Source organism: Oncorhynchus mykiss, unplaced genomic scaffold (assembly GCF_013265735.2).
Source record: "Oncorhynchus mykiss isolate Arlee unplaced genomic scaffold, USDA_OmykA_1.1 un_scaffold_277, whole genome shotgun sequence".
Lineage (NCBI taxonomy): Eukaryota > Metazoa > Chordata > Actinopteri > Salmoniformes > Salmonidae > Oncorhynchus > Oncorhynchus mykiss.
In genome coordinates, this window is record NW_023493731.1 from 141336 (window position 1) to 153908 (window position 12573).

Here is a 12573-nt window from a genome sequence, read left to right on the forward strand (position 1 = left end):
AGAGACCTGGCAGTGTGGTTCCAGGACAACAACATCTCCCTCAACTTGATCAAGACAAAGCAGATGATCGTGGACTACAGGAAAAGGAGGGCCGAGCACGCCCCCATTCTCATCGATGGGGCTGTAGTGGAGCAGATTGAGAGCTTTAAGTTCCTTGGTGTCCACATCACCAGCAAACTATCATGGTTCAAACACACCAAGACAGTCGTGAAGAGGGCACGACAATGTGTGTTCCCCCTCAGGAGACTGAAAAGATTTGGCTTGGGTCCTCAGATTCTCAAAAAGTTAAACAGCTGCACCATTGAGGCACCCTAACTGGTTGAATCCCCACCTGGAATGGCAACTGCAAGATGTTACAGAGGGTAGTGCATACGGTCTACTACATCACTGAGGCCAAGCTTCCTGCCATCCAGGACCTCTATACCAGGAGGTGTCAAAAGAAGGCCCTAAAAATTGCCCCCTTTTTTTACACTGCTGTTACTCGCTGTTTATTATCTATACTTAGTCACTTTAATCCTACCTACATGTACAGTACATATTACCTAAATTACCTCACTTTCTAGGGAGTTTTTCCTAGCCACCGTGCTTCTACACCTGCATTGCTTGCTGTTTGGGGATTTAGGCTGGGTTTCTGTACAGCACTTTAAGATATCAGCTGATGTACGAAGGGCTACAGTATATAAATACATTTGATTTGACTAACCTGTACCCCTGCACATTGACACATTGACTCTTTAGTTTATTTAGTACATATTTTTCTTAACACTTATCTTTCTTAAAACTGCTTTGTTGGTTAAGGGATTGTACATAAGAATTTCACGGTAAGTTGTATTAGGCGCATGTGACAAATAAAATTAGATTTGATACACCCACACACCACACCCACATTTGTGAATTTAGATGAGGTCTGGTGAATTCCCCTACTACTCTGTGATTGGTTGATATCCTGTGACCTCTGACCCAGTGCCATGCAGGAAGCCGATGGATGTCTTGTTCCTGCTGAGAGGCGGGAATAGGGCGGGGCCAGAGACTGACGGGCAGCCAGAGGGCGGGACAGAATTTGAGGACATGAAGACATTTGTCAAAGCCTTCATCAACAGCGCTGATATCGGTACGCCTGCTGGCCAATCAGAACACAGTTTTCACTGAACCACCTCACTAGTAAGATCTGTGTTCTGATTGGGTGGTTCTAAAAGTAGCTACTTCGCTCCTGTAGTCCTCCGCAAGATCTCACTGAAACACCCAATCACAACACAAATCTCACTGAACCACCCAATCCCAACACAGCTCTTACTGAACCATCCAATCACAACATAGCTCTTACTGAACTACCCAACATTAACATCAAAAAGTAACATAAAGTAAAACAACACATTGCAGAAGGCAGAGAACGATGGTCTGTAAGAGACTGGAAATATAATTCCCCGGGGGATGTGTTTTCAGGTCGGAACGAGACTCAGGTGGGTGTGGTTACATACGGAGAGACCAGTAGTGTGGGCGTGGCCTGGAGAGAGGAGCAGGACAGGACACACCTGCTGACCCTGGTGGACCAGCTGACCAGTCCAACACACACACACACCGCACTGGGTAATACACACACACACCACTGGGTAATACACACACACCAACACACACACACACACACACACACCACTGGGTAATACACACACCATAATACACACACCACTGGGTAATACGCATACCATTGAGTAACACACACACACACACACACACACACACACACGCCACTGGGTAATACGCACACACACACAATCCCTACGTCATCAGAGCGCAACGTATGTTTGTTGGTGTTGAGCACTGTCGAACGCTGAAACCTGAACTAATGACCTCGGTTTAACCTTTCTGATCTCCCCATCCCGGATCCGGGATCGTGAATACAGACTCAAGCTCATTACCATAACGCAACGTTAACTATTCATGAAAATCGCAAATGAAATGAAATAAATATGCTAGCTCTCAAGCTTAGCCTTTTGTTAACAACACTGTCATCTCAGATTTTCAAAATATGCTTCTCAACCATTGCAAAACAAGCATTTGTGTAACAGTATTGATGGCTAACGTAGCATTTAGCATTAGCATTCAGCTGGCAACATTTACACAAAAAAACAGAAAAGCATTCAAATAAAATCATTTACCTTTGAAGAACTTCAGATGTTTTCAATGAGGAGACTCTCAGATAGCAAATGTTCAGTTTTTCCTGAAAGATTATTTGTTTAGGACAAATCGCTCCGTTTTCTGCGTCACGTTTAGCTATGAAAAAACCCCTGTATCCAGGATTGTGTAAATCTATCAGCAAGCTCATTAGCATAACACAACGTTAACTATTTATGAAAATCGCAAATGAAATGAAATAAATATGCCATCTCTCAAGCTTAGCCTTTTGTAAACAACACTGTCATCTCAGATTTTCAAAATATGCTTCTCAACCATAGGAAAACAATCATTTGTGTAAAAGTAGCTAGCTAGCGTTAGCATTTCGCGTTAGCATTTAGCGTTAGCATTAGCGTTAGCATCCAGCACGCAACATTAACAAAAACATAAAAGCCTTCAAATAAAATCATTTACCTTTGAAGAACTTCTGATGTTTTCAATGAGGATACTCTCAGTTAGATAGCAGATGCTCAGTTTTTCCAAAAAGATTCCTTGTGTATTAGAAATAGCTCCGTTTTATACATCACATTTGGCTACCAAAAAAAATCTGAAAATTCAGTCCTCAAAACGCCAACTTTTTTCCAAATTAACTCCATAATATCGACTGAAAACATGGCAAACGTTGTTTAGAATCAATCATCAAGGTGTTTTTCACATATCTCTTCATTGATACATCGTTCTTGGACACATGCTTTCTCCCCTGAATCAAATGGTAAAGTAGAAGCAGCTGGCAATTGCGCACCGAATTCGACGCAGGACACCAGGCGGACACTTGGAAAATGTAGTCTCTTATGGTCAATCTTCCAATGATATGCCTACAAATACGTCACAATGCTGCTAAGACCTTGGGCGAACGACAGAAAGTGTAGGCTCATTCGTTGCGCAATCACAGCCATATAAGGAGAGAATGGAAAACAGAGCTTCAGAAATTCTGCTAATTCCTGGGTGATGCATCATCTTGGTTTCGCCTGTAGAATGAGTTCTGGGGCACTTACAGACAAAATCTTTGCAGATTCTGAAACTTCAGAGTGTTTTCTTTCCAGAACTGTCAAGAATATGCATAGTCGAGCGAGCATCTTTTCGTGACAAAATATCGCGCTTAAAACGGGAACGTTTTTTATCCAAAAATGAAATAGCGCCCCTAGAGCTCTAACAGGTTAACAGCTGACAGTGTTTTATGTACTTTTTATTTTATTTTGGATCCTGAGGCTCTGTTGGGCTAAATGCTGTGAGCACTGCTATCTGTCCCGGGATCCTGCCAGATTCTGTATAGGGGGAGAGACGCGAAAGCCCAGCTAGCTTAGCTGGCTCGGCGGTCTCAGATAGAGGCCACTATTGAATGTTTCCAGCGTTGCAGGAGCTGTGTTTACTTTGCTTTGTTCCAGGACAATGTGGGCCACGCTGATTTTCAATGAAGCAACTGGTTGCTTGCGGAGGAATACAGGAGCGAAGTAGCTACTTTTAGCAAGCAAGTAACAAAACTACAAAAGCTACTGGGGAACCCACGCCCACCTTCTTTTTATTTTACTTCCACTCCAGTAGCCGGACGCCGCTCTGGTCTGGTGGAAGCTTCACCGTTGTGGTGGCTTTCCATAGCCGACTTCCCGGTGCTAGGCAGGGTTCCATCCCTGAAGGGGTCCCCCCTCTTCCCTGGAGAACAGACCTGTTCTTGACCCAACCAACCAGCCATGGAGTTACGTCACTCGCCGTGGAAGTCTAAGAAGGCGTCCTTTGGCAACTGGGGTCTCCATGGAGATATTGAGCCCGGAACTGACAGCGGTTGCATTAAGGAGAAGTCGATCTAAAATTCCATGTATAACACTTGTATCTTTGATCGTTTATGAGATTGTTTGATATAAATATGAACTTAACCGAACAAAACATACATGTATTGTGTAACATGAAGTCCTATGAGTGTCATCTGATGAAGATTATCAAAGGTTAGTGATTAATGTTATCTCTATTTAAGATTTTTGTGACTCCTCTCTTTGGCTGGAAAAATGACTGTGTATTTCTGTGACTTGGCATTGACCTAATCATTTGTGGTGCTTTCGCCGTAAAGCCTATTTGAAATCGGACACTGCGGTGGGATTAACAAGACGTGTATCTTTAAAATGGTGTGAAATACTTGTATGTTTGTACATGATCTTAGGGGCATTGGCAAACCCAATGTAACTAATTTAATTTATGTACCCTTAATTGCACCGAATACATCTGTTTATCCAACAGCTATTGTAATCAGTAATCATGCGCCTATAAACCAGAGTTACAGTGTTAGCACTGAGGCGGTGTGCAATAGTAGGAAGACCACTTTATGCAGCTCACCCTGCACTATCAGCTCCAATGTAAATAACATGAATAAGTCTACCTCTGATAAGCCTCCCAGTAAAGCATTAAAAACAATCAAGCAACCCAGAAAAGTGAAGAAAATAGCCCATGTTAACATATGTAGCCTAAGAAACAAGGTTTTTGAAGTCAATAACTTGCTTGTAACAGATGACATTCATATTCTGACTATCTCAAAAAATAGAAATGCCAAATGGAGGCGGTGTTGCGGTAATATGGCTACATGGTCATATTCCTCACCTAAAGACCATTCTTGTGGGAAGCTGCTATAGCCCACCAAGTGCTAACAGCCAATATCTGGATAACATGTGTGAAATGCTTGATAATGTATGTGATATCAACAGAGAAGTATATTTTCTCTGTGATTTAAATATTGACTGGACATCATCAAGCTGCCCAATAAGGAAAAGCTTCAAACTGTAACCAGAACCTGTAACCTGGATCAGGTTGTCGGTCAACCTACCAGGTAGTTACAAACAGCACAGGAATTAAATCATCAACATGTATTGATCACATCTTTACTAATGCTGCAGATATTTGCTTTAAAGCAGTATCCAAGTTCATAGTATGTAGTGATCACAATATAAAAGCCATTAAAAGCCTTTAAACCAAAGTTCCAAAGGCTGGGCCTAATATAGTGTATAAGGAGTCATACAATAAGTTTTGTAGGGATTAATATGTTGATGATGTAAATAATATTTGCTGCTCTGTGGTGTGTAATGAGGAGGAACCAGAACCTTTGCTTGACGCATTTATGAAACTACTTATTCCAGTTATTAATAAGCACGCACCCATTAAGAAAATGACTGCAAAAACTGTTAAATTGCCTTGGATTGATGAGGAATTGAAAATTGTATGGTTGAGAGGGATGAGGCAAAAGGTATGGCAATTAAGTCAGGCAGCCCAACTGATTGGCAAACCTACTGCAAATTAAGAAATCATGTGACTAAACAAATATAAAATAAAAAAATAACTACACTATGAAACAAGGATGAATTATATAAAGAATGATAGTAAAAAGCTTTGGGGCACCTTAAATAAAATTTTGGGAACAAAACCAACTCCCCTCCTTCATTCATTGAATCGGATTCATCGCAAAACCCACTGGTATTGCAAACTAATTTAATTACTTTTTCATTGGAAAGATAAGCAAACTTAGGGATGACATGCCAGTAACAAACGCTGACACTACACATCCAAGTATATCGGACCAAATGATATAAGACAAGAATTGTGCTTTTGAATTCCGTAGTCAGTGTGGAAGAGGTTAAAAAAGTATTGTTTTCTATCAACAATGACAAGCCAAGTCTGAAAATTATTTGAGGATAAAAGCAGACGATATTGCCACTCCTATTTGCCACATCTTCAATTTAAGCCTACTAGAAAGTACGTGTCCTCAGGCCTAGAGGGAAGCTAAAGGCATTCCGCTACCCAAGAATAGTAAAGCCCCCTTTACTGGCTCAAATAGCTGACCAATCAGCCTGTTACCAACCCTTAGTAAACTTCTGGAAAAAATGATGTTTGACCAGATACATTACAATGCGGCAGGGTAGCCTAGTGGTTAGAGCGTTGGACTAGTAACCGGAAGGTTGCGAGTTCAAACCCCCGAGCTGACAAGGTACAAATCTGTCGTTCTGCCCCTGAACAGGCAGTTAACCCACTGTTCCCAGGCCGTCATTGAAAATAAGAATTTGTTCTTAACTGACTTGCCTGGTTAAATAAAGGTAAAATAAAAAAAAAAAAAAAAATAAAAAATGCTATGTCACAGTAAACAAATTGACATCAGCATTTCAGCATGCTTATAGGGAAGGACACTCAACAAGCACTGCACTTACAAAAATGACTGATGATTGGCTGAGAGATGTTGATGGCAAAATGATTGTGTGGGCTGTCCTGTTAGACTTCAGTGCAGCTTTTGACATTATCGATCATAATCTGCTGCTGGAAAAACGTTTATGTTATGGTTTTACACCCCTTGCTATAATGTGGATGAAGAGTTACTTGTCTAACAGAACACAGAGGGTGTTCTTTAATGGAAACATCTCAAGTATAATCCAGTTAGAATCAGGAATTCCCCAGGGTAGCTATTTAGGCCCCTTGCTTTTTCTATTTTTACGAACAACATGCCACTGACCGAGTAAGGCCAGAGTGTCTATGTATGCGGATGACTCATCACTATACACGTTGGCTACTACAGCGACTGAAATGATTGCAACACTCAACAATGAGCTGCAGTTGGTTTCAGACTGGGTGGCAAGGAATAACTTAGCACTAAATATTTATAAAACTAAAAGCATTGTATTTGGAACAAAACACTCACTAAACCATAAACCTCAACTATATATTCTAATAAAAAATGTACAGCCTGAATTCAAAATGGATAAAAACACAATTGATCCTTTGGTTCGATTAATTCCGTCAATATATATCCAAAATGTCAGTACACAGTACCCCATAATGACAAAGTTATATATTTTTTTAAATACATCTTTGCAAATGTATTGAAAATAAAATACAGAAATATATAAATTACATATTTATTCACACCCCTGAGTCAATACATGTTAGAATCATACTACATTAACATCGAATAGCCCCTGCAATATGCACATTTTCAGGGAAGTTAGGAACCAATATACACAGTCAGTTAGGAAAGCTAAGGCTACATTTTTCAAATAGAAATTTGCATCCTGTACCACAAACTCCAAAAAGTTCTGGGACACTGTAAAGTACACAGAGAATAAGAGCACCTCCTCCCAGCTGCCCACTGCACTGAGGAAAGGAAACACTGTCACCACCGATAAATCCACGATAATTGAGAATTTTTCTACGGCTGGCCATGCTTTCTACCTGGCTACCCCTACCCCGGTCAAACGCCCTGCACCCCTCACTGCAACTTGCCTAAGCCTCCCCCATTTCTCCTTCACCCAAATCCAGATAGCTGATTTTCTGAAAGAGCTGCAAAATCTGGACCCATACAAATCAGCTGGGCTAGACAATCTGGACCCTCCCTTCTTAAAATTCTCGCCTGGTTCACCAACTACTTCTTTGACAGAGTTCAGTGTGTCAAATAAGAGGGACTGTTGTCCGGACGTCTGGCAGTCTCTATGGGGGTGCCACAGGGTTCAATTCTCGGGCCAACTCTTTTCTCTGTAAACATCAATGATTTCGCTCTTGCTGCTGGTGATTCTCTGATCCACCTCTACACAGACGACGCCATTCTTTATACTTCTGTCTTCAATGCCATACAACTCTCCTTCCATGGCCTACAACTGCTCTTATGTGCAAGCAAAAGTAAATGCATGCTCTTCAACCTACCCACCCGTCCAGCATCACAACTCTGGACGGTTCTTAGAATATGTGGACAACTACAAATACCTAGGTGTCTGGTTAGACTTTAAACTCTCCTTCCAGACTCACATTAAGCATCTCCAATCAAAAATTAAATCTAGAATCGGCTTCATATTTCGCAACAAAGCATCCTTCACTCATGCTGCCAAACATACCCTCGTAAAACTGAAAATCCTACCGATCCTTGACTTTGGCGATGTCATTTATAAAATAGCCTCCAACACTCTCCTCAGCAAATTGGATGCAGTCTATCACAGTGCCATCCGTTTTGTCACCAAGCCCCATACACTATCCACCACTGCCACCTGTATGCTCTCATTGGCTGGCCCTCGCTTCATATCCGTCGCCAAACCCACTGGCTCCACGTCATCTATAAGTCATTGCTATGTAAAGCCCCACCTTAGCTCAGCTCACTGGTCACCATAGCAGCACCCACCCGCAGCACGTGCTCCAGCAGGTATATTTCACTTGTCACCCTCAAAGCCAATTCTTCCTTTGGTCGCCTTTCCTTCCAGTCCTCTGCTGCCAATGACTGGAACGAACTGCAAAAATCACTGAAGCTGGAGACTTATATCTCCCTCGCTAGCTTTAAGCACCAGTTTTCAGAGCAGCTCACAGATCACTGCACCTGTACATAGCCAGTCTGTAAATAGCCCATCCAACTACCTCATCCCCATATTGTTATTTATTTTATTTATTTTGCTCCTTTGCACCCCAGTACCGCTACTTGCACACTCATCTTCTGCACATCTATCACCCCAGTGTTTAATTTGCCATACTGTAATAATTTCACCACTATGGCCTATTTATTGTCTCACCCCCTTATTCTACCCCATTTGCATACACTGTACATATACTTTCTCTACTGATTTATTGACTGTATGTTTGTTTATTCCATATGTAACTCTGTGTTGATGTTTGTGTCACACTGCTTTGCTTTATCTTGGCCAGGCCGCAGTTGTAAATGAGAACTTGTTCTCAACTAGCCTACGTGGTTAAATAAAGGTGAAATAAAAAATATAAAAAATAAAAGAATCACATTTGGCAGCAATTACAGCTATAAGTCTTTCTGGGTAAGTCTCTAAGAGCTTTGCACGCCTGGATTGTACAGTATTTGTTCATTGTTCTTTTCTAAATTCTTCACCTGCTGTCAACTTGGTTGTTGATCATTGGTAGACAACCATTTTAAAGTCTTGCCATAGATTTTCAAGAAGATTTAAGTCAAAATTGTAAATCAGCCACTCAGGATCATTCACTGTCTTCTTGGTACCACTGCGACCACCACTGCAACATGTATGCTCTCGTTGGCTGGCCCTCACTACATATTCGTTGCCAAACCCACTGGCTCCAGGTCATCTATACGTCTTTGCTAGGTAAAGCCCCACCTTATCTCAGCTCACTGGTCACCATAGCAACACCGTAGCACACGCTACAGCAGGTTTATTTAACAGGTCATCCCCAAAGCCAACACTTCCTTTGGCCGCCTTTCCTTCCAGTTCTCTGCTGCAAATTACTGGAACGAGTTGCAAAAATCAGTGAGGCTGGAGTCTTTTGTCTCCCTTTCCAACTTTAAGCATCAGCTATCAGAGCAGCTTACCGATCACTGTACCTGTTGTCACAGGCCGGCTCATAGCCTGTGGCAAAAATGAGGGGACACGAACAGGTATAGGCCAATAAAAAAGGTTATTTATTGTAAACCAAAACTATTAACTTTAAACGAAGAAAAAGGAATGAGGTGTGAAAGTATCATAATGTAGGGTGTATGTAAAGTGCAGGGATGCGTGAATCTGTGTGTGTGTGAATATGACTGAGTGAAAAATACGTAAAACTACAAAGGAACAAACAAAACAGGATAATACCTGGAGGAGCAGAGAGAGAGAGGCAAGATTGTTTAGTGAAGCAGTTTAATACCCTGAGCCCAGGTGGCTCCAATCACTAACGACCCTCCTCTGCCTACAAGAGGAACCGCCCCTGCAATGCAGAGGAGGGGCCGTGACACTGTACACAGCCAATCTGTAAATAGCACACCCAACTACCTCATCCCCATATTGTTACTTATCCTCTTGCTCTTTTGCACCACAGTATCTCTACTTGCACATCATCATCTGCACATCTATCACTCCAGTGTTAATGCTAAATTGTAATTATTTCACCATCATGGCCTATTTCTTGCCTTACCTCCCTACTCTTCTATATTTGCACACACTGTACTTAGATTTTTCTATTGTGTTATTGTCTGTACGTTTTTTTATGTGTCACTCTGTGTTGTTGTTTCAGTCGCACTGATTTGCTTTATCTTGGCCAGGTTGCAGTTGTAAATGAGAACTTGTTCTCAACTAGCCTATCTGGTTAAATAAAGGTGAAATAAAATAAAAAATAAAATAATGCCAGCCTGCAAATACAGCTAAACAGATCCAACTGAAAATCCCTTGGAGGGGGAAACCCTGTGGAGCTACCACTGAACATGTGGACTATCTAACTGAAAATCCCTTGGAGGGGGAAACCCTGTGGAGCTACCACTGAACATGTGGACTATCTAACTGAAAATCCCTTGGAGGGGGAAACCCTGTGGAGCTACCACTGAACATGTGGACTATCTAACTGAAAATCCCTTAGAGGGGGAAACTCTGTGGAGCTACCACTGAACATGTGGACTATCTAACTGAAAATCCGTTGGAGGGGGAAACCCTGTGGAGCTACCACTGAACATGTGGACTATCTAACTGAAAATCCCTTGGAGGGGGAAACCCTGTGGAGCTACCACTGAACATGTGGACTATCTAACTGAAAATTCCTTAGAGGGGGAAACCCTGTGGAGCTACCACTGAACATGTGGACTATCTAACTGAAAAACCCTTGGAGGGGGAAACCCTGTGGAGCTACCACTGAAATACTTCAATCTTGGTTTCACCAAACCAGAGAATCTTGTTTCTCATGGTCTGAGAGTCCAAGCGACTGTCATGTGCCTTTTACTGAGGAGTGGCTTTCATCTGACCACTTTACCATAAAGGCCAGATTGGTGGAGTGCAGAGATGGTTGTCTTTCTGGAAGACGGGCAGTCCATTATATTGCGGTTGGGAGAAAAGTCAATGCATAACATTGTTGAATTCACAAGTTCTGCTGGCAGGTCCATGACAATTTGACATTGTTTTCTCTTTCTGAAACTGATAGTCCTGTCCCAGAGACAGCATAAATGACTGCTAAAGATTAAAACAATCTGCCAACACAGTAAATAGACCATGCCAGGTAACACACACACATCGCGCTGGGTAACACACACACATCGCGCTGGGTAACACACACACATTGCGCTGGGTAACGCACACACATCGTGCTGGGTAACGCACACACATCGCGCTGGGTAACACACACACATCGCGCTGGGTAACACACACACCGTATCATCTGATGGTCTCTCTTTCTCTGTGATCAGGTGCTGCGTTGCGATTTGCTGTCCAAACATCCATCTCTCCGTCTAGTGGGGGCAGAGTGGGTGTGGCCAAGGTGGTGGTTATGCTAGTGATTGACAGGTCGACTGACCAACTACAGGAGGCAACTAACGAGGCGCTGACCGCAGGTTAGTGATGACATCAGAAGGAGGACCACAGGTTAGAGGTGACATGAGGAGGGCAGGAGTTTAGTGGTGACATCATAACAAGGACAGGTTAGTGGTGAAATCATAAGGAGGGCAGGAGGTTAGTGGTGACATCATAACAAGGACAGGTTAGTGGTGACGTCATAAGGAGGGCAGGAAGTTAGTGGTGACATCATAACGAGGACCACAGGTTAGTGGTAGCATCATAAGGATGGCAGCAGGGTCGAGGTGACATCATAAGGAGGGCAGGAGGTTAGTGCTGACATCATAACAAAAACCACAGTTTAGAGGTGATATCATAACGTGGAACACAGGTTAGTGGTAACATCATAAGGAGGGCATGAGTTTAGTGGTGACATCATAAGGAGGACCACAGGTTAGTGGTGACATCATAAGGAGGGAAGCATGTTAGTAGTGACATCATAAGGAGGCAGCATGTTAGTAGTGACGTCATAAGGAGGGCAGCATATTAGTACTGACATCATAAGGATGTGATTTGCGATTTGCTGTCCAAACATCCATCTCTCCGTCTAGTGGGGGCAGAGTGGGTGACGACATAAGGATGGCAGCAGGTCTGTGGTGACATCATAAGGAGGACCATAGGTTAGTGGTGACATGAGGAGGGCAGGAGGTTAGTGGTGACATCCTAAGGAGGGCAGGAGTTTAGTGGTGACATCATAACAAGGACAGGTTAGTGGTGAAATCATAAGGAGGGCAGGAGGTTAGTGGTGACATCATAACGAGGACAGGTTAGTGGTGACATCATAAGGAGGGCAGGAGGTTAGTGGTAGCATCATAAGGATGGCAGCAGGGTCGAGGTGACATCATAAGGAGGGCAGGAGGTTAGTGCTGACATCATAACAAAAACCACAGTTTAGAGGTGATATCGTAACGTGGAACACAGGTTAGTGGTAACATCATAAGGAGGGCATGAGTTTAGTGGTGACATCATAAGGAGGACCACAGGTTAGTGGTGACATCATAAGGAGGGAAGCATGTTAGTAGTGACATCATAAGGAGGGCAGCATGTTAGTAGTGACGTCATAAGGAGGGCAGCATATTAGTACTGACATCATAAGGATGTGATTTGCGATTTGCTGTCCAAACAT

General features: G+C 42.6%; 1 protein-coding gene across 2 annotated transcripts in view; it reads left to right on the forward strand.

Annotated features, from left to right (window-relative positions):
• The window catches only part of vwf (von Willebrand factor), a 180131-nt gene that overhangs the window by 101395 nt on the left and 66163 nt on the right, over positions 1–12573 (forward strand). For both annotated transcript variants that reach the window (XM_036973630.1, XM_036973629.1), the window contains exons 30-32: positions 965–1111; positions 1444–1587; positions 11303–11446. In XM_036973630.1, the coding sequence (XP_036829525.1) occupies positions 965–1111; positions 1444–1587; positions 11303–11446 (435 nt within the window). The remainder of the gene's footprint in view (positions 1–964; positions 1112–1443; positions 1588–11302; positions 11447–12573) is intronic.